General features: G+C 38.8%; 1 protein-coding gene across 12 annotated transcripts in view; it reads right to left on the bottom strand.

Moving 5' to 3' along the window:
- The window catches only part of ABI3BP (ABI family member 3 binding protein), a 263,791-nt gene that overhangs the window by 35,623 nt on the left and 204,804 nt on the right, over positions 1-23,364 (bottom strand). For 8 of the 12 annotated variants that reach the window (XM_007164013.2, XM_007164015.2, XM_028168601.2 and 5 more), the window contains 7 exons: positions 22,638-22,715; positions 18,322-18,387; positions 16,371-16,445; positions 8,491-8,568; positions 6,558-6,662; positions 3,393-3,521; positions 2,810-2,878 (listed from right to left, as the gene is read on the bottom strand). In XM_007164013.2, the coding sequence (XP_007164075.2) occupies positions 2,810-2,878; positions 3,393-3,521; positions 6,558-6,662; positions 8,491-8,568; positions 16,371-16,445; positions 18,322-18,387; positions 22,638-22,715 (600 nt within the window). The remainder of the gene's footprint in view (positions 1-2,809; positions 2,879-3,392; positions 3,522-6,557; positions 6,663-8,490; positions 8,569-16,370; positions 16,446-18,321; positions 18,388-22,637; positions 22,716-23,364) is intronic. The other 4 variants (XM_028168625.2, XM_028168695.2, XM_057545996.1 and 1 more) reach the window with 1 other exon arrangement.

Here is a 23,364-nt window from a genome sequence, read left to right as displayed (position 1 = left end):
AGGAAGCACCGTACTTAATGGTGAAAGGCTGAATGCTTTTCCCATAATATAAGGAACAAGAAAAAGATACCTATCCTCACTATTTCTATTCAATATTTCACTAGAGGTTCTAGCCAGCACAGAAAGGCAAGAAAAAAAGATACCTAAGTTGGAAAGGAGGAAGTAAAACTTTCCCCTCAGATGACATGATTCTGTAGGTAGAAAATCCAGTGGATCTACAAAAAGACTACAGAGGTTTGCAAGGTTGCAGAATACAAGCTCATTGAACGAAAATCAATTGTTTTCCTATATACTAGCAATGAACAATTAGAAACTGAAATAAAAAATGCTACTTTTATGGTTTTCTTTACACAGAAAACTACAAAACATTGGTGAGAGAAATGAAGAACACCTAAATAAATGGTGAGATATACCATGTTCATAGGTAATAAGACTTAATACTGTACAGCTGTCAATGTTTCCCAGTTGACCTACAGATTCAATGCAATTCTAATAAAAATATAAACAGGCTATTTTTTTTAGACATTGAGAAACTCATTCTAAAATTCAGATGGAAATATAAAAGGACCTAGAGTCACGAAAACAACTTTTAAAAAATAAGAACAATGTTGGAAGACTAACATAACCTGATCACAGAGCTTATTATAAAACCAGTGATCAAGACACTGTGGTATTGATGGAAAGGTAGATAAATAGATCAATGGAACAGACTAGAAAACCCCAAAATAGTTCCACATATATATGGACAATTGATTTTTGACAAAGGTACAAAGTAAATTCAGTGGAGAAACAACAGTTTTTTCAAAAAATGATGCTGGAACAATTGGATATCCATAAGCGAGAAAATAAATGCATTCATACCTTGTGTCATATAGAAAATTTGACTCAATACGGATCATAGACCTAAATGTAAAAGTAGAAGACTTCTAGAGGGAAACAGGAGAAATTTCTAGAAGGAAACAGAGGAGGTCTTTGTGACCTTTGATTAGTCAATGACTTCTTAAATATAACATAAAAGATACAATCTATATATAAAAAACCAAACTGATAAACTGAGCTTCATTAAAATTAAAAAAGAGAAGCCAAACACTGGGAGAAAATACCTGCAAAGTGTATATCTGAAAAAGGTCTTCAATCTAGAAAATATGAACACTCTTGAAACTCAGTAATAAAAAAATAAGCACCTCCATAAAAAATAGACAAAAAAAATTGAACAGACACATCAAAAAAGATATACAGATGGCAAATAAGGACATGAAAGGATGTTCAGCATCCTTAGTCATTAGGGATATGCAAAATAAAATCACACTCAGATTGTGATTTCACTACACCTTTACTAAAATGGCTGAAATTAAAAAGACTGACCATAGCAAGTGTTGGCAAAGATGTGGAGGAACTGGAACTCTCATATACTGTTGGCAGAAAGGCAAAACAGTACAACTGCTGTGGAAAACAGTACAACTGCTGTGGAAAACAGTTTGGCAGTTCCTTAAAATGTTAAATGTCCATTTATATACAATCTAGCCATTCTCCTTGTTGGAATTTGTCCAAAAGGAACGAAAGCATATGTCTACACAAGGACTTGTACATGAATGGTCATAGCAGCTTTATTAGAACAACCCAAATGTCATGAACAGTTTTAATAAATTAGTATATATCCATACAATAGAATACTAGTCAGTAATAAAAAGGAATAAACTACTGATACATTTAGCAACATGGATGAATCTCCAAATAATTATGTTGAGTGAAAGAAATCACATACAAAAAGTTCATACTGTATTTTTTTCATTTATGTAAAATTCCCAAAAATGCATACTAATCTATAATATAGTTACCTAGGGACTAGAGGTTGGGTGGGAGGAGTGAGGAGGAGGGATTATAATGGTACATGATGAGACTTTTGGAGGTGGTGCATGTATTCATTATCTTGATTGTGATGATATTTCATGGGTATATACATATGTTGAAATTTATCAAATTTTATACTTCAGAAAAACATATCACAAAAGGAAATACTGGGTTCTATATCATATAATCTCTCTTTTACTGTGGTAGATTAGATTACTGTTCAAAAACATTCTCTAGGGGCTACCCTGGTGGTCCAGTGGCTGAAACTCTGCACTCCCAATGCAGGGGGCTTGGGTTTGATTCCTGGTCAGGGAACTAGATCCCACATGCTGCAACTAAAAAGATCCTGCATGCTGCAACTAAAAGATCCTGCATGCTGCAACTAAAAGATCCTGCATGCCACAGCGAAGATCCCACAAGTGGCAACAAAGATTCAGTGTGCTGCAACTAAGACCCGGCGCAGCCAAACAAACAAATAAATATTTCAAAAACATTCTCTATATCTATGGAAGGAGTATACTTCCCCAATCTTTGTTATGAGCTTGGCTATGTGACTTTCTTTAGCCATTGAATATTGGCAGGTATAACATAAGAGGGAGCTTGAAATGTGGTCATGTTTTTGGACTCTCCCTCTCTTCACTTTGTACTGTCATGAGAATGGCTTCTCTTGGGTCACTGTTAGTCCTTCATCCTGGGCACCAAAATGAACAGATGTGGAGCAGACCTGAGCCCAACCTATAAGAGGCCCAGCTGTACCTGTTGCTAGAAGTAGAACCACCCAGCCAAACACATGGGAGATCAGCTGACCTCCAGGCTATTTGTAGACACATGAGAAAGAAATCCTTTTTAGAGTATGTTACTAAGATTTTGTGGTTGTTTATTACACAGCAACAGCTGACTGATACACCCACCAAAGATAGCTTTGTTAAAATTAAGATTTGGAGCCAGTCATACATACCTTTGAATCTGGGCTTCCCAAGAGGATCAGTTTCTCTTGTTGGACTTGAGCTAAAGTCAGTCATATTACCTGAGAATGGAAGATACAATGAAAAATAGTAAAACTATAAATATTTAATACATATGCCTCCTAGTCAATTCCTTGCAATTTGATTTCAATTATTATTATTATTACTATACATATTATCCACACTAAAAGGCCTTTAATTGTGTCCTGCTGGTGCCCTTCAGTGTAATAAATAATGGTTCAAAGATTACAACCAAGTAGCTAATACTCATTAATAAATTAAGATACGCATAATTAGTAATGACATGTGATTTAGTAAGAAGCATTGGGTAATCTAGATCTTTTTAGGAAGACTTTCCTAAAGATCTTGGGAACTTCCTTCTATGTCTGCAAAGGGAAGGAGCACATTCTATAATAAAACGTTAGAAATAAGTATAACTTTTAAATTAAAACATTCATAGCAATCATAAAATTGAGTAAAATAGATGATCCAGAACTGGGACTCTTTTTTCCCTAGTTTGAAATCCTTTAGTATTTCGTAGCTAAGCATCCAGTGGGAAGTGACTGATATACTAACCAAGATCTTCTCCTGAGGCAGGAGCTGTTGGTTGCTTTTTATCTGTCTCTGTTCTCTCCACGGGGGCTTCAGTAGGCCTGAGTGTTGCCCTCATGGGTGGGGACGTTACTCGACCTGACGAAATGATTCCTGTAATGTAGAGCCAAAGGATTCAGGCTTTATAGGGAGCCCTGCTGAGTTCCCCATTTATTTACTCAATAAATATTTATCAGTGCTTACCATGTGGTTTGGCACTATATGCCAGGATTAGAGAGAAAATAAGACCTGGTGTCCTTGATCGGGAGAGATGTGTGAGCCAAATTATACTGAAGCATTATAGATATTGTGAAAGTATGGGATAAGGTCTCAGAAAGGACAAGTCTATGGGGAAAGATGATGAGTGCTGGGTGGGAGGAGGGCAGGAATGCCTTCCCAGAGGATGTACCAATAAAGAGGAGAAGTGACCAGTAGGTAAGCCTGAGAGCTGTATTCTAGTCAGAGGTTGCAGGAAGAACCAGGTCAGGGAAGCATGAAATCACGTGGCGTGTTGAATTTGAAGGAATGAGAGCCAAGAGTGCCAGGAGCAGTGAGAGCAGAGTACGGGGGGGCCGGGAAGGGCAGTTCATGAAGGCCCTTGCATACCATGGATTTAGGTATTATTTTTAGGTGATAAGGACCCGTTAAAAGATTTCCCCTAGGGAAGTAACATGATCAGATGAGGAGAGGGTGAACAGTTAAGTTGCAAGGCTGGTGGCAGACAGAGAACTCAAGAGACTAAAGCAGTTGCGTAGGCAAGGGCAGAGGAGGTGAACAATGTAAGAAGCAGTGAAACTGGATGGAAGGGGTTTTACATGAGAAATGTCAAGGGGATGGAGTGGCCTGACTGCAGATTAATTGGCAGGCATGGGAGATGGCTGGGGAAGAAGAAGAAGTTTCTAAGGTAATGTCTGTGATTCTGGCCTGTAGCTAGAACAGCGTCACTCTGAGATGCTATATTCAACAATGTCTTCTCCACTCTAAAAACACCTATAGGTCTCCCAAACAGGATGCATCCCAAGGTCTAGGCAAGTATGGGTAGAATAGAGTGGAGGCTAGATTAGGCTTTATAGTCCTCCTGGGAAAAGGAATCATTCTCAGACAATAGAGAGTCAAGGGGTACAAGACCGACCCAAGGACTGTGGCCCAGCACAGAATCACAGATGAGCCATTCAGATGGGCTGCTTGGCCAGCCCCTGCAGATTTATGCTCCTGGTCCTGGTGGGAGTAGGCCCCATGAGAGGGTGAGTGAAAACCATGAGACACTGCACTGCAGCCCGAAGGAGCTTTTTAGAGGGTGCAGAGCAGCATTTATCCCGGCAAGGAGAGCAGGACTGAGAGGCCTCGGCAGGTCTGGAGATAGGGCACAGGTGGAGATGCCTCGTAGTAGCCTAAGACTGTTCTCAGAGGCACATGTGCAAGAAGGCTTGTGTTCAGAGGACTCCCAGGACATTGAGTTGATTTCCTGAATTCCGTACGCGCTTTCTGTGACGGTCATCAGGCCAAATCTGTATAACCGACCTCATTTGTGTTTGGCTCTTCAGTGTAGTCATTTCTTTTGAGTTAGAGGTGGAAAGCACGGGGCAGGGAGGGCACCAGAGTTAATCTCAGAAGTGGGATGTGTTTATACCATCCCACAGGCTGGGTGAGTTATACCAAAGCTACACTTATTGATGGCAGTGAGCAAGGTTTCATATGGCAGGAACCAAGGCCGTGGAGGTGCAGCTGAAGACACACAGCCTTGTAGGGGAGCTCTGGGGTGGGAGGTTCCCCTGACTCTTCCATGGAGGAAACTGAGGCGTCACTTTCAGCCTGAACTAAAAGCTACAGAAGCTCAAGTCACAGCTGCCCCAGGTTACAATTAATGAGGAAAACCTGGTCTCCTCACTGGGGCCATGTCCCTAGGCCTGGACCCAGGAAGGCACCATCAGCATGGATGAGAGGTTGATTCCTCCTTCAGCTGATGGGAAAAACAATCTAGAGGCCACTGTCCCCTTGCTACATCGTGAAAGCTTCCCCATCACCACACCCTCCTTCATCCTGTGAAAAGAGTGACAGCCATTCTCTTTCTCAGAAATCCTTATCAGTTTCATCTTTCACAGCTGTCCTTAACACTGTTATCCTGATTCTGACTACAGAATATTTAGGAAGTAGAGATGAAGGAAGAGGGAGGAAAAATGGGAACATGATCTGATCTGCTGGCAGGTCCACTGGAAGAAACTTTAAGAAAAGTGAGGTGAATCTTTGCCCTGAACTGCGTTCACTGATTCTTAATTTCACTCATATATTCACTCAATGATTACTGGATTCACTCAATGAGCACTGGATTTGATTCTGGGAATTCAGAGAAAATGTCATCTGTCATCAAAGAGCTCATGATATAGGAGGGGAAGACAAGTACACAAACAAATAGGTATAAAACAGTGGTTTGCTCTAACAGAGGTATGTTTCAAGGAAAAGTAGAACAGAGAGGCAATGCTAAGTCTATTTTGGGCAGCTAGAGAAGGCTTCTTCAAGACAAGGATGAAGTACAAGTATCCCAGGTGACTCGGAGTGGTCATTCTATGGGAAGAAGACAACACATACCCTAGGATAGAGGCATGTGAGCAAGCTGAGAGGCAGCTTGACTTCTAAATTATATTCCTGCCTTGCTGCACAGGCTAGACCTGCTCAGTCACCCTGAGTATTCCAGTTCCCAATCTTTCCCCTTGCACCGTAATACTGGGGTCAGCATGAAGGCTGGGGGACAGGGGAGCTATCAATTAGATGTAAAGGATTCTATCTCAAGAGACAGGATGATGAGTGGACGACATGTTCCATTACACCTGGTGGGTTGGCAGCACAAAACATCTCATCCAAAATAATCCACTTTTTGAAGAACCTGTGATGGCTTCTGTCTCAGCACCAAGCACACAGCATCTAAGAAGCAAACTGGCCTAGATGGACACGAATGGTTGCTTTCAGCCCACCCACCCAGAATCAGGATACGAGTCCTCAAAACTATAATTTACAGTCTGGTCTTTGGGGCCAAAACAGGCACATGTCACACACACCAAGGACTCGTCCATTGCTTGAGCTATCACACCAAGAAGGGCTTGCATTTGGCCAGTGAAATCAAGGAGGGAGAAGGAAGGTATGTGATTGACGTACCTGCGCTTCCTGGCTTTCCGGTGACATTATTTGGTGGTAAAGGCTTTCTTCGTGGGGGCGTGGGTCTAGGTGGCAAGGGTGGGCGAAGAATGCCTGGGATTGTAGCTAGGAGATTATATTACAGATAAAGTGGTCATAAGGATTCACTCTATAAAAATCACGGGTTTTACAAAAATATAATGTTTGACAAGTAGCAGTTGGATGAGAGATAATAGATTCTATAGAAAAGTGCCTGCAATACTTTCTGATATTCTTCTAAATTAGTGCTCGTAACATACCCAGAGATAATGAAGCACATTTGTGTATGGGGAAAATATTCTCTAATTATAGATGAAAATATAGCAGTACATCAGCCCTTTGAAAGGAAAAGTAGAACATAGATGTATAGAATTTATCATCTTTAGTTTCCTATATAGACTCAACAGTAGCATTTCTGTGTCTCATTATCTCCAATTGCCTTTGATTTGCAGGCTACAATTCTTACACCATTTTAGCTTTGAGTTGGTAAAGCATATAATTTCTCCTTTAGTAGGTGTTCCACCCCATCCTCCAACTCTATTATGTAATTATAATTAAACAAACACTTTCAGAACTTCTCAAAAGATTACAACAAAATAGCCCTGATGGCAGAAGCAATAAGCCTGTGGCCACGGAGAGCAGAGTCACCACACAAGGGCACCTGGACAGGGAGCTGTAAGTGAGAGGCAAAGTTTCACATCCACTCTGCTCTCTCATCCACCCACGAGCCCTGGTGCAAGGCTGCCAGCCCAGAGGAAAGGAACGTTTTTCTAAATGGTTTGCCTGAAGGGCAAAGGGAAGAGACACCTTTTTATAATCTGCACAAAGGCGGACGAGGCTCGAGGTACCTGGAGCAGCCCACCTTAACCCAAATTTTCTTTTAAGTCTTGTGTTATAGCTTAAAAATTCATCTCTTTCTTTGCATAATATGTTGGTTTAAAAAATCTTCAAGTAGGGGCTTCCTGGGTGGCGCAGTGGTTGAGAACCTGCCTGCCAATGCAGGGGACACGGGCTCGAGCCCTGGTCTGGGAAGATCCCACATGCCGCGGAGCAACTAGGCCCGTGAGCCACAACTACTGAGCCTGCGCGTCTGGAGCCTATGCTCCGCAACAAGAGAGGCCGCGATAGTGAGAGGCCCGTGCACCGTGATGAAGATTGGCCCCCGCTCGCCGCAACTAGAGAAAGCCCTCGCACAGAAAAGAAGACCCAACACAGCCAAAAATAAATAAATTAATCCAAAAAAAAGTATATAAAAAAATCTTCAAGTAAAATTGACAATCCAGGAAAATGCCCTGTGGCTTTAAGTACTTCCTGGGATATTAGGAATTGTGCAGGTGCGTGCATGTGTGTGTGCATGTTCTGCAGGGCGGGAGGGAGAGTGAGTGGTGACGATAGAATATAGATCTCTAACCCAGACATTAATACATCAGAGTAGGTTTCACAGCATCCTTTTAAAAGCACAGAGTTCTTATTCAATGCAAAGATATTATCGCTTCATAATTTTGGCCTATTATATAGAGCACAGCCTCAAATTAGAAACATAAATCATTTCAGGCAAAAGGATATTATAATAAATTACATAAGAACAAAACTTGTATAGGATGAAAGCTAGAATCTACCGTTACGCTTCAGCATTTGTCCACTGTGGCCCCTCAGAACATTATCTAAAGTAATTATTAAATCAGTGCCTCGTTACAGGTTCTTATTAATATTCAATTTGTGCATAAAGCACTTTTTATTTTCCCGAAGATAATATTTTGGTATGTTTATCTAGCAATACCCCGGTACTGTTAGCATGGTTCTGGTGCTTTGGGGACGGTGAGCATGCTACTTTGTTTTTGCTGCAGCACATGTCACTTGCAGTTACAAGTTTTGGAGCAGAGCTGAGTGAGGGAGTCCGCATTTTATTCCTTACCTGGTTTTTTTGTGGAGTGAGAAGAGTCCACTGACACATTTCTATCAGCACCGGATGGCAGTGGTGCTTGCTTGACCCCTGTGAGCAGAGAGGATGACAGAAGAAATAGATAGCAAAAATGTGGTAAATATTCTTCACAGAAACTTTTTGTGCTCAGACAGTTTGATTGGCTTCTCCCATCTGCGTATAGGAAAAAACACTTAAAGCCCTACTGCATTCATCAGTTGTGATTTTTTCTCTGAAGAGTTAGTGTTTGATTGCAGAACGTGGTTTTGCCTTAATTTTCTACGATGCCCACCCCGCACTGCCTGCCTGGGTGATATTGTTTTGCCAGGAGTAGTTCATCTACAGTGATTGGCTATTTTTTTTGTTTGTTTTTTTGCCAATATTCATGGGCAAATTTTGTGGTTTTTAAAAAAATTTTCTCCAACTCCTCTAACCCAATGAAAACCCTTCAAATTCCAGTGTGTTTGGGTTTGTACTTAATGAATTGACTTTAAAAATATTTTTTGAGAGTTCTTGGCTAGAAGGCTGGTTAGGCCACAGACTGGATCTGTGCTTTTGAGATTTGTAAATTAGGCCTGGGCACGCCTAGAATTCCAAATTGCTGTTCGGAAGAAACTGACCTGAAAATTACTTTGCGCGCTATTTTATCTCCTAAGTCCCTCAAACACAATCTGGTGCTAGGGTTTTGGGTAGCAATCCTAAGGGTAGAGGGAACCAATTTAGTTTTTGTCCTGCTTTTTAAAAATTATTATTCTTCTACATTATAAAATAATCTTCCCTGATGTGGCCAGCAGTCTTCATCAAGAAATAATAGGAACAGACGTTTTTTCGAATCTCAAAAGTAAATATTATCTTAGATATAATGGTTCATCCTAAAAAGAGAATCCATACTCTGAGGACCTGACTATAATTCACCGATTAAAAAATAAGAATAAACATTGAATTAATATACTAGTTAGTATATTAACAAGAGCAAGCACAAGAACAACCCTGTTTTGAGTTCCAGGACTCTGTAGGGACATTATACACCCAGTCTCATTTAATGTGTAGGCAGATATATTAAGTATACAACAGAAGCTGATATTTTCACATTAATTTATGAAATTATTATAACTATAATGGGCATTAATCAGCATTATAATATTAACTTATTAGTATTATTAAGTTATAGTAATAATTATGATTAACATTAATTTATGAAACCTAATATTACAATCCCACACCCTCTGCTATTTGAATAAGAGATAACATATAAAATCAAGGTGAATGTTTGTTATGTAGCCGAATCAACTGCTGCTTATTTGTGGTAGGAAAAAAAATGTTTCTGTGGTCACTGACTATTTTGTTGCTCATCCCACAGGCATTGTGAGAACAAATAGCTCATTAGTCTTCTTCCTGTGCCCTCCTCTTAGTGGTAATGGTGGTGGGAAATGACTCATTCGGGTGGTTACTCTGTCCATGGCTTAAGGGAATGCAAAGTGCTTTCATTTGTGCCTCTGGGATAACCTGGCTTGCTGAGATCTGATTTACCACTATTTTTCGAGGGTAAAACTGTATTATATCCTCTAGAAACTTAGTAGGCTATGTGTGCCTTCAGTAGGTCCTTCTTCATAGCCTTTCTGCAAATCTTTCCACCCTTAAAAAAACAAAGTATTTTGATCCAGTACTGCACAAGCACCTTACATATTCATGACGTGATTTGATCCACACAACTCTTCTGGGTGGGAGATACCACCCGGGTCTCACAGATGAGGAAACCCAAGGCAAGGGGAGAGTAAGCACTTGCCCAAAGACTCACAGCTGAAGTGGAGGCATTCACACCCATGTGTGCCCAGCTTAAGCCCATCTCTTAAGCTATAATTGGGATAGTACAGAGTGCTTTTTCCTGTCACCTTCTTCTCTCTGTTAAAGAGAAAACCACAGGCCCAAAACGGCATCACCTGTGCTAAAGCCCATGATAACAAGCCTAGACTTAAAACCTGACTTAACTGCAGTTTTGACCTTCCCCAGAAATGTAATCTCAATCAACCAGTCTGGAATTGTCTGGTCAGCACCGCACCCTTCATCCCCCAGAGGAAGAAGAGGCAATCTACATAAAACCCATGCAATTCCCTCCTACCCAAAAAGAAGTTGTCCTGGCCTAAAAATAGTATTTTCTTTTCTATTGCTAATAGTTCCCTTGCCCCACCCTTCTTCCTATTAAAAAAACCTTCCATTTTGTACAGCCCTTCAGAGTGCCCTTCTGGTTGCTAGACAGGATGCTGCCTGATTCATAAATTGTTGAATAAAGCCAATTAAATCTTCAAATTTACTTGGTTGAATTTTGTTTTTTGACGCTTCTCTTACTCTTCACAATGACTCTGACTTTAGCCCTCAAGTCCTATATTTTTTCTTTTGGGTGGTTTGAAGTGCCACCACTGGGTAAGGGCTAAACAGCCATGGCTGGCAAGCATGTGTCATTCAGCCATGCCACTGGTGTGTGGGACTCAGAAATACAAGGATGACATGGTTTCCCAACCAGGCACATGCAAATCCAACAAGTCACAGCCTGGTGAAATGGAGATCTAGGAGAGAATACAAGTCTGCAGGATTACTTTATGAATAAGATCAAACATGTAAACATCCCTGGCCTCTTTTCCAGTTATGGGAGAAATCAGCAGAAACGAGCCATTTTCTGTCACTTTCTGTATAGGCAGAGATGGAAGCATCATACTGTTACGATTCTTATAGGTTAAGTACCCAAATCAATAGAATGTCAGCTGCTAAACTGGACTTTGTCCAGCCTTTAGAAACAGAGAAAAGCCAGTAGTGGATGAGAATGTTGGTAAGAACCCAGCAGAAGGCAGCTGTGGGACGCAGGGAAAGAGCCTTGAACTGGGGACAGGAGACTGAACTCCAGTTCTGGCCTTGGTTCCACCTAGCTGTGGCTTGCATGTCAGCCAGGAGTAGTGTGAGCACGGGACCTGGAGACCAGTGAACTTCTGTGGCCCTGAAATGAGGAGAGCAAATAAATGCCAAAGGTAGCATAGAGGCAATGGGAGGGCAAAGGAGAAGCCAATAAGAGCTACTGCAGAGAAAGAATCCTCAGGAATTGGCAATCAGCCAGTCTGGCCCAGGCTGCGACCTGAATTCTTTTTCCCTCAGGCAGGATTAATCCACTATTTTCTAAAGGGCAGAGTTGGCTCTGGAAGATCCAAGACTTCAGCTTCAGTGTGAACACCCATTGCCATATGGGACTTCTCCAAAAATATCTGGATTTACATAGTTCACTCTTTAGCAATTTATTGTCAAAAATGAAGTAAGGATTTGGGTATTTTTCACCATGGCAACAGAAACTTTGCAAACAGACACAGTAAACTGGGAATCAATTTCCAAATGTATCAGAGACTATTCCCTGTGACCAAAAGGAGTGGTATTTATGGATGATTGGTTTCCTCACCCTTGTCTCCAAATCTTAGCGCCTGGCTAAAAAGTCAGGGCTGAGGAGCCAGCAGACTGAAAGATTTCGCCACAGCTCAGACAGACACATTCCTCACCTTGGAGGGGTCTAGGTTCTGGTCGTCAGGCACACTCCGTGTGGGGTCAGTGAAGTGTGGATTCCTCATTAGGAGAAGACGGAGTAGAGAAAGGAGTTTGGGGTTCAGGTATCTAACATATCTGCCAAACCACATGTGCCAAGGTGGTTTGCAAACTACATTTTGCCTGGCACATAATGGGCTTTCAATAAATGTCAGTGGAATGAAAGAATCGTTGCACAACTCAGCAGCTTCCTTCCATAGGGAGAAAGTTGGAGAGATTGTCTAGCACAGAATGGGCAAATTTTTTCTGTCAAGGGTTAGACAGTAAATATTTTCAGCTCTGTGGGCCATACTGTCTCTGTCACAACTATTCAATTCTGCCACTGCATTGTGAAAGCAAGCCATGTTTCTATAGAACTTTATTTACGAAAAAAAAGGCAGTGAGCTGGGTTTGGTCTGTGGGCTTGTACTTTGTGCAATCCCCTTAGTCTAGGGCATGCTGTTGCATCTCTGGAGTCAGATCTCAAGTTGGTTATAACATGTAGAACATATCAATTAAGCTGAGACACATCTCTGGAAACCCTGAAAAAGCAGACTGCTGGAAAAATGACCTACCTAAAATTTCATTCTCTGAAGGCTACTTTCTAACTTTAAGGTGGAGAAATATTTATACATATACATGTGAAATAAACATAAAGCAGGGTAAATATCTATAATGATGCTATAAATTAAGAAACTTGGCTCAAGATAATTTAAAGATTCCTGGGGTTTATGGAATCATTGCAAGAATTGTATAGAGGCCCAAAGAATCAAGGGCCATAGTTTTGAGGCCTCAGAATCTTTCTTTTTTAGTGTTCCAAAGCCACAACATTAAGTGGCCTAAGACCATGAAGAATATGTCCTATAAATCCTAAACACATCCTTTTATCAACTGATTTTTTTATATGTAAAATATCTGTGCTGAAAACTTCAGCAAGAAAGACTATAGGAAAATATATGTGAGATGGATAAGAAACATACATATTATGGGTGAAACGTCAAAGTCGGATAAGGAATCAGTTAACACAAAAATGGTGTCTCATTAAGACTCAATAGAGGTTAGAAGTGAGTATGAATGAGATAGTAGGACTGGGTCAGAGAAGAAAGAAAAGAAACTTGATGTGAATATCTGCATTTCTATAAACAAGTTAGATCAAAACTATGCACAGTCTAAGTAAGGTGGACTCATGTAAGTCTACAACCTGAAGAGAACAGATTTAAAAACATTCTTTTTCTCAACAATTTCTCAAGACACTATTTCCCAGGCAAATACTTCAAGAGCTGTTAAATTTTTCTTTCATAATATGCTACACAATGGCATCTGTAATTTGCGATTTTTATACCATTACTTCTTTTCTTGCCTTATTGCACTGGCTTAACACTCCACTCCTATTTTCAACGGAAGGGGTAAAAGTAGGAATCCTTGCTTATGTTCTTGATGTTAGAAGAAAAACATTTAAACTTTCACTGTGAAATAGGATGGTAGATGTAGGTTTTTCACAGACGCCCTTTATCAGAGTGAGGAAAATTCCTTCTATTCCTAGTTTTCAGAGAGTTTCCATCATGAATGATTTTTGAATTTTGTCTACTGGTTGATTTTTTTTTATTTATTGAGATGATCATATGATGTTTTCCTTTGCTCTGTTAATGTGGTAAATTACACTAATTTGTTTGAATGTTAAGCCAATCTTGCATTCCTGAGGTAAATATCATTTGGTTGTTATATGTTGTGGTAGACAAGGAGATGCACCACCCATATGTCCAATCAAGGCTCTCTCAGCTGAGGCTGACCCTGAAGGATATGACAGTGGGATACTGTCTGTTGACTTCATTCCCTTCAGGTAGGCAGCAAGTCCTTCCCTGAAGGGGGATCCCAATAGACAGACATCAGAACATAGAACATGTGCAACACATTTTGATTGGGGATGGTAGTGGAGCAAGGAAAGGGGAAACAATGAGCTCAGCTTTGTTTACCTGTGCCTATCAACCTATTTCTTTTCTTTTTTTAAAATAAATTTTATTTATTTATTTATTTTTGGCTGTGTTGGGTCTTCATTGCTGCGCGTGTGCTTTCTCTGGTTGCTGCGAGCGGGGGCTACTCTTCATTGTGATGTGTGGACTTCTCATTGAGGTGGCTTCTCTTGTTGTGGAGCACAGGCTCTAGGCATGCGGGCTTCAGTAGTTGTGTCACATGGGCTCAGTAGTTGTGGCTCGCATGCTCTAGAGTGCAGGCTCAGTAGTTGTGGCGCACGGGCTTAGTTGCTCTGCGGCATGTGGGATCTTCCTGGACCAGGGCTTGAACTCATGTCTGCTGCGTTGGCAGGTGGATTCTTAACCACTGCACCACCAGGGAAGCCCCACATTTTACATTTAGATCTATGATCCACCTTGAGTTCCTTTTTGTTTAGGTAGAGGAGTTGTTTTTTTGTTTGTTTGTTTGGTTGGTTTTTGTTTTGTTTAGTGTTTTTGCATACAGATATCCAGTTTTTCCAGCACCATCTGTTGAAAACACTTTCCTTTCTCTGTTGAACTGCCTTTGTACCTTTGCCCCACATCATTTCACCATAATTGTGTGAGTCTATTTGGTTGATGGTGCTGTTTAGATCTCTATTCTTGCTAATATACTGTCTGTTCATTTTTTTAAAATTAATTAATTAATTACTTAATTTTTGGCTGCCTTGGGTCTTCATTGCTGTGCGTAGGCTTTCTCTAGTCACCGCAAGCAGGGGCTACTCTTCAGTGTGGTGCGTGGGCTTCTCATTGTGATGGTGGCTTCTCTTTTTGCAGAGCACGGGCTCTAGGTGTGCAGGCTTTAGTAGTTGTGGCGTGCGGGCTCAGTAGTCCATCAATCTATTTCTACCAGCAACCAACTAATTAAACTGAAGAAGTCCTGGTAAGAGATCATCCTTTCAAAGCTAAGTTAGGTGAGTTATTACAAAGTTGACTTTATCTACACAAGAGGGTAACAGAGGTCAGTTTGTATTACAAGTGGCTCTGGAAAAAATATTTATATTGCTGATAAATGAAAATATAATAATGCTCTGTTTTCCCTCCAAAAGACAGAATTTTCCTTGTGAGAATCAATGCATGATTATACTGAAGGTTAATGGCTTTCAAGTTTGATCATAGCTACTTGTTCTTTGTTTTGTTGACATAAATACTTTCTTCTATTTTTACTTAGGCAAACTCCAGGGAATTATTTTGAATATTAAGAAGGTGGCTCTGTTTAGAGCCAGACTGTTTACGTCAATCTGAGACACTATGAACTGCCTAATCCCACTTGGGAAAAATAAAAGGAGCAGCTGAGCATAAATAGATATTGGAATGCTTTCTTGCTTTTCATGAGTCAGGAATTTATACTATCTGCCTCATTAATTGAAGGGAAGTGAATTCCTAGAACTTCAGATATTGTAATAACCGAGTACAAGAACACATACTTAAAAAAAATCTAAATCGTTTTTAGACTGAATACATGCCTTCAGGTAGTATTCACATCTCTTTCTCATTAGGGAATAATTATGGGTTGATTTTATATATACATATTAAATAAACTGTAATTTTTATGCTTTTTTACATAAGCAGGCACAAGATTTGCACTATTTAAAAAATATTTCAAGGGAACAATGCAATCCCATATTAAGGCATTTAATAACCACCATTTATCCACTTGGTGAGTTGAGTGTTTGAACTTTTATCAGATCATTGTCCTATTTATCTGTATGATGTCCCATAGACCAGACTGGATTAGGGCAATGTCATTGAATCAAACTGAATGATCTGGAAACACTGATATGCTTGTAACCAGGGTGATCATTTGCTAACTGCTCTTCTCATTTAAATGTCATATTCCAGGTGGCTAACAGATCTGGGTGTTTTAAAAAAATTTCAATGGTACTTGTGAAATTATAAACTGGAAAACGAACTGGTAACAGTCTCAAAGACCAAACCTGTATATAGAAAGTGTTTTGAAATTAGGGAAACAGCTATTTTGATATTTTAACTCAATAATTCATATTCAGGATATTTTTAAGAATCAAGACTATATATTGTAGCTGTAGCTGATTTAGTGGACTAGGTTGAGAAAAGTGAAAAACTATTTTTTAATCTTTTCAGAGACATTTGAAATTTTTTTGTTGTTGTTGAAATTTTGACTTCGGAATGAATCACAAGTTTCAATTCTATGAACTTCCAAAACTGGCTGTACTAACAAAACTGGTAAAAAAGGAATTGAAATGTGCATTCAACAAAGTCATAAAAATTGAATGAAAACATTTAGAGTTTAATAGGATCAAAAGGAAATAAATTTGTGATCATTACCTGTTCCCATTCCATTCCCTTTGGGCATTGTACTGGGTTTGGGTCTACTAGGTCTTGTAGTTGTCCTATTCAGAACTACAATAAAGTGGGAAATAAATAGTTTAGACATTTTTTAATTGAAAATTTGTAGCCAAGGAAAATAAAAGTTTCCAGAGAATTGGAAGTCATTTAACTGGGCAATAAAAATATGATGACTTACCAAAAACTACTGTTCAGAATATAGAAATCACAAGTCTGGTATAAAAATCATAGACTTGAATTTGAGACCTGAGTATGTACTCTGAGACTTGAAAAAATAAAGGGAATTTATATTTCTAAGTGGGAACTAGCTGGCTTCATTTATAAGCACTAGATACATTCCAAAATGGAACTGAAGAAAGATCAGGACTACATATGCCGAAAGAAAACCCAAAACTTGATGTGTATTTATTTGTCAAGGCCTCCTAACTTTGGAGGAGTCTCTAGGTACATATGCTCCCTCATAATCTTGGCCCAAGTCCACCGTTAAACACAGAACTATGATAAAACCATTGAAATTTCTCTCCTACTCTGTTGAGAGTCATAATATTACAAAAACATTGAAGTCAGCTGTTTTATCTTCCATTAAGCAGAGTTTTCAAGGAAAAGCACTAAGTGTATTGCGATTAAGAGAGTGAGTTCTGAAGCCAGACGGCTTGCCTTCGAATCCACTTCCTAGCCCTTCTTAAGCCTTAGCTTCCTCAGCCTTACCTCACAGGATGCATGGTTAGCACACCGTCACTGTTAGCCATTATTGTTACTGTTTCCTTATTTTGTAGAAAGGTTTAATATAACCAGCCACACGTTCAATTCTCAACAGTTATCATGATACAAAAATCACATGGAGTCGGAGGATTATTCCAAGAAATATGGGTTCCTCCATAGATCAAAGAAAAATGTATTTGTTCTTTCTTCCATGTGCCTGGAGAGATGTTCACTGGGAATGTTAGCTTATAAGCCATTTTTGTCATTTAGAACTTTAAAACTTCTTAGACTCACAGAGGAGAAAAGGGACAGAAGACACCAGAGTCTCTGGTCCAACCTGTACGTTAGCATAGGAGTGATTTATATGGACCCAATCAACCCCCAAGTTAACTTTTCACTAACAAGCTCCAGTGAGGGAGGTCCTAAATCCTTTGGTGAGTTTAGTAGATTTAAAGTATTTTCTGGGAATTCCCTAGCAGTCCAGTGGTTAGGGCTCAGCACTTTCACTGCTGGGGCCCAAGTTCGATCCCTGGTAAGGGAACTAAGTTCCTGCAAGACGCATGTCGTGGTCAAAAATAAAAAAGTATTTTCCAGTTTATTATCACTTTACTTTGATGTTTACAACCTGTAAAATGTGTTTTGTTTTGTTTTTTTTAATCTGAAAGAATCAAGTAAAAATATTCTCCCAGAACAAGAGCCTTTTATAATGGAAGAGGTCTTTTCTTAAAAGATAACATTTGAAACATGTAATACATCATAGCTAATGCTAATGCTATCTCTATAACTGCCATGGAAAACTGAAGAAGGAGGGAAAAGTGTGTGTGATTTATGCAAAAATACTATTTAAAAAATGCTTTTATATTTTTAAGCTTCCGTGGTGGTCTCTAAATCTGATTATCCTTAAAAATCTCAGTCAAGTCTTGCCACTTCCATGGATTCATTATTTCCTCTCTACTTACCCACAAGGATCAGAATTTTGTATGTAATTTATTTCAGTTTAAGGATATATAGCCTTCATTTGGTATATTTGGCTGTTTCAATATTTTTTTCTTTTGGCAGTGCCATGCAGCATGTGGGATCCTAGTTGCCTGACCAGAGATTGAACCCATGCCCCCTGCAGTGGAAGTGTGGAGTTTTAACCACTGGACCGCCAGGGAATTCCTCAATACATTTTATATCTTCTCAGATATGCTGATTATTTAGGTCATCAGAAAGAGAAACAACTTACCAGGTCTGATGTGTGGTTTGTCGGGTGTTCTGGGCTTCACAGGAGTTGTATACAATCTGTGTGGTGCTGAAACAGAGGAAACGTTTCACATTTAATAACCAGCACTCCTGAGCTCAATAAATGGAGATTTAGTACTCTACAGACCAACAACTTGTACACTTTGCATGGAAGTATAAAGAATATTCTTAAATCTCCAGGTATGCATTACAGCATTGATGCTAAAGGAAAATAAAGCAAGTGAAAATATTCATGACTGGAAATTAAAGATGCACATAGTCAAAGTGAGGTAGGTCATTGGTAATGTGTGTTAAGGATTAGTCATCATTTAGTCCATGTTTTTCAGGGGCATTTATTTCACCACATGGTTGCTTAATATGGTAAACATATAAGCCAACCATCTACCCCTCCATCTATCCATGTGCCTGTCCATCTGTCCATCAACCCATCCGTCCATCCATCCATTCACATCTCTCAATTAGGAAGTCACTGTGAAACATTATTTTGCCAAACAAGACAAATAATATTAAAGGCAGAAAGAAAAATATTTTTAGGTATGTAAGAAGAAAAGAGTAGAAACATGTGGTCTGTATCTAAATGTCTTAGCTCATGAACCCTGAAGTGAATAAATACTCACTTAGTGCCATCCATTAAAACTTTAGGGATGAGAGAAAATGACCTCTGGTGTCCTGCCCATCAAGAGAGGGTGAGCAAAGATCAAGAACTCAGACAGCCCTGGGACCAACATGCCACCTTGTTACTTCCTGCTCCTGTTATCCAGGGCCTGGCACAGTGAGGACCATTAATGAAGAGTTGTCAAATACATTAAAAAAAATTAGTGACTATTGTAAGCAGGCAAATTCATGAGAAACTCAGCTGAAATATTTTTGCTCCCTAAGCTCTTAAAGTGTGCATCCATCCTGGGATGTGTCTATCCTTGCCTTCCCTCCTCTGCCACCCTTGACACACCACGTTGCCTCCTGCCACCAACTTTCTTGGTAATGCTTTAGCTAAGACTGGAAAAAATTTTCTTGCAAACTTTGTTAAGTAGATTATACCATTTCAGTGATTTTGTTCACATCTTGAATGGGTATTTATGTAACCATAAATCAGCAAATGCCTTGCCTACCACATTAAAAAAAATATACCTGCAAAACAGATTATAATGTAGCTCATTTATAAACTTCCAACGCGAAGACTGATGAGTAGAATTTTGCCATACTCAGGCCAAAACCAGCAGACACATACTGAAATTCTCTGTAGGTTTAATGTGGGCCTTTCAAAGTGTAATAAATAGAGTGAACAGAGGTACTGATTTATTTAAAAATAATCAATTCTCACATGCCCTAAAATGTGTGATGATGATTTGTAAATGTTTTTCTTCAATTTTCTTTGAGAGTGGTAGGATTCCCTGTCAGTTGAACATATTTCAGCTTTCTTGTTAATTTCTTCAATGTTAGATTGCTTTTGCTTAAAGAAAGATAAGAATCATGGCTCTTATTAGTATCATTCTAGAACACATATGAATTTTAAAACTTTAGAAAAGAAACAGAGCAGAATACAGAAATAATCAGCACTACATTCATTATTTCAAAGCCACAGGATCAGAATTTTGGTTTTATTTTTTCTACAGTCTTTACTTAAATCTTGAAAGAACTTTTTATAAAGGAGCTGAAATATAAATTATGTTTGGGCTGTGAGTTATTCACATAGCTCATCACCAGGTAACACATGGCCTTGAGAAAACTGCTTGAGGGTTTCAATTTTAAATTAAAAAAAAAAAAAAGACAATGGTGCATTGTGAGAATGTAACATTGTAAATAACATCTCCACATAGTTTTTGGTGACTAATAATAAAAATAATTTTAAAAGATGGCTTCATATCTAAAGAGTTTTATAAAAATCATTTAAAAAGAACACTAAAAATACTTGACAAAGATAACATCAAAAATAGACAAACAAGGATTATAGGAGAAATACCTTGAAGGACCTTTGTTTTGCCCAGTATAGGGAGAGGGGAAGAAGGGTACAACCTTCCCTGGGTGGCATAAGGATCAGGGGGCTGAAATAAGTAAAATAATCAAAATGGCTCCAGAATGCCTCTGGCCAAGTGGATTTCTACCATGGGTTGATATGAGAGGGGCAAAGGAGAGAAGCTTGAATAGGTCGGGGTTTAGGTTACAGCTGCAGGGAGTTATCTCAGCAGACAAAGAAGCAAGAATGGCACAGAGAAAATGTGCCAGAGATCCTACTAGTAGGTTCATGCTGTAGACTTTAGGCACTAAGTTTCTTTGGAGCACTTGGGCCCCACTGCTGAGGGCTTGGAGACCAAAAAGCCACAAGGTCCTGGTACATGCGTGGGTGGAGTATGAAGACCAAGAGAGACAATTTCACCCCTACAGCATCTCTCAAATTGTTGTGTGCTGTCTTGCGCATCTGATGCCTACTATTAGAAACAAAACACAACACAACAAAAATAATACAGTAGGTTGACCTCCTTGTCCATAGAGCTCAGGCATGCGTTTATGAGGGTTGGGTCAGAGGGTGACCCTAGGACACACAGTGTGCTGTTACTGAAGTTGACCCTATACTCCCAAGAAGGGTTACTGGCCTGGACCAGGTTGGAAATGCATTTCTGGTGAGCCCACTTTAAAGAGTCTTGGCATGAGTCTAGAAAAGTGTGAATCCCAGAGCTGCACAAGTTAGGCTCAAGCTAAGCATCCTCAGAACATAAGAAAGTAATTTAAATACAGTACATTATATAAATACGTTAAGACAATTCATAGAATGATATCAGATCCTGGATATACATCCAATCAACTGTGAAACTCATCTAATAAAACCATGTTCTAGAAGCAATTTGATAAAAATATTGATACTCCCATTAAAGTAAGAAAAAGCAAAAACAAGAAAAGAACAGGTCTATGATTTTTATCCTCAATTCTGAAATCTACAAAGCTTTAAAAAGCTGAAATCTTTTTCTCATTTGGCAATACAACCTGAGCTGAATAGAGTATTTACCCTGCTTATTGTAAATATTTATATGTTTTGCTGTAAAAACATCAATGTGTTTGATTATGAGAATCCAGCTTTCAAGCCAGACATTAAAGAGGTTTGCAAAAACATTAAAAAATAAACATATAAAAATCAGGATGTGGTATGGACATAATAGGATTGAACATCTGCTGTTAATGGCTGAAGCTATTAATGAGGGTATGGGAGGACTGTCATTATACTGGCTCCTTACTTCTGTGTATATTTTTTAAATAAATAAAAGTTAATAAGTAGAAAGGTAATAAAGTAAATAATAAAATAAACATTTAAACCGTTATAAAAATTAAATGAAACAAGTTCAAAATATTTAGAGAATTTACAGGAACTGTCCTGTACCATAGAGAGTATTGTCAGTCATGTTTATTTAGAACAAGTACTGATCCGCTTATTATAAAATATACCTTAAAATTAGATTTATTTTATTATCATTTCCTCTTATTGCTTTGTTTCTTCCACAGATCTCCCTCCCCAATTATAACTGACAACTGAGTACAATAAATTTGTCTTACAACTCTTTAAAAATTATTTGCTCTTGCTTTTTGGGCTTTCCCCCATATGCTAGAGGTAGACATGGGCAAAAGAGGGTGATTAAGGGGAAAAAAAGAAGAAAAAAAAACACGAAAATACTAGAAATCTGCAACTGGTTACAATCCAAGTAGGACAGAAAGATATAAAAAGGAAAGACTACCGAGAGCATGAAGATGTGAGAGACAGCTCTGTGCAGGTGAGTTAACTTCCCAAAAAGTAGAAGGAAAAAATAATATAAGGGGACCCCAGAACAAAGCTTCTTGGATGTTTTAATATTAATTCATCATTAAAAATTGATTGTTCTTGTTACTAGTTTCCTTTCTCAGGCCACAATACCGACACGTTCATCAAGTTTGGGAGATGGGACAGAGGGAGAAAAAGAGAGAGAGAAAGGAGGAGAAGGAGAAGGAGGAAGGTAATAAAGATTCTTATTTATCAGATGTGGAAAATGAGGCAAAAGAAGGTCAAGCAAGGAAAAAAAATGGGAGCTCTCTTTCTTAGTCATCAGCATGAAGCAGTCAGCCATACATTCAAAAACACAGCTCTAACTAAAGAAATTGTCTTTCCTACATTCAACTGGTATTCATACAAATATTCCTATTTGGCTGATGTCTTGTACTTATGAAATGAAAAAACTTAACTCACTGTGATGAAAAATTACATTCTTAAAAGAAAATTTTCTTCCTGCTTAAAAAAGAAGGAAAAGTTACTATCCAGAGGTGGGGAAATAGCATTACCCTGAGTTGTCTTTGCCAATTCAGTTGTTCGTGGAAACTTAGTTGTGAAGAGTTCTTGGGTGGATTGGTCTGTTTCTGCTGGGGGAAACACAGTAAGATGGATGGCTTTAAATGATTATCATTATGAATGGGTCAAAAAAAAAAAAACCAAAAACAAACCCTACTCTTTTCTATCCCGTGCAGTGATAAAAGGGTAAATTGCATTAATAACTATGCCCAATAACCATCGTATGTCAAAGATAATGGTATATTTTAATAACTCTCATTTATTATATTTACTGTCTTCTTACACTATTATTTTAATGATTATTATAAGGATTTCAAAAGCTTTTAGTTCAGGACCATTGTTTCATGATACTGGACATGGCTATATTCTTGGATATGCCTCCTAACTGTCTTTATGTATTATTGCCTTCATGTTTCCTCCCTATTTCATGAGCTCCGCAAATTATTTAGGTGAGCTGGAAAAAAAATAGATCATAGAAAATAATGTGTATTCACACCATAGAAGAATAAATATCCTATTTATCTCATGTGAAAATCAAAGTTTATTTATTGACATACCGGTGCATTACTCCTGACAAAATAAAAATAAGTATGGCAATACTCCCAGTCCCATATTATCTTGAAATCATTACAACATCATACCGACATAGCAAATTACACTGTTCACTTTGCTACATACTGGATCCAAGGAAATACTTGGTGCAAATAATATGTGTCATCT

The sequence above is a fragment of the Balaenoptera acutorostrata genome, chromosome 4 (genome assembly GCF_949987535.1).
Source record: "Balaenoptera acutorostrata chromosome 4, mBalAcu1.1, whole genome shotgun sequence".
Lineage (NCBI taxonomy): Eukaryota > Metazoa > Chordata > Mammalia > Artiodactyla > Balaenopteridae > Balaenoptera > Balaenoptera acutorostrata.
This window is presented reverse-complemented; position numbering and strand designations above follow the sequence as displayed.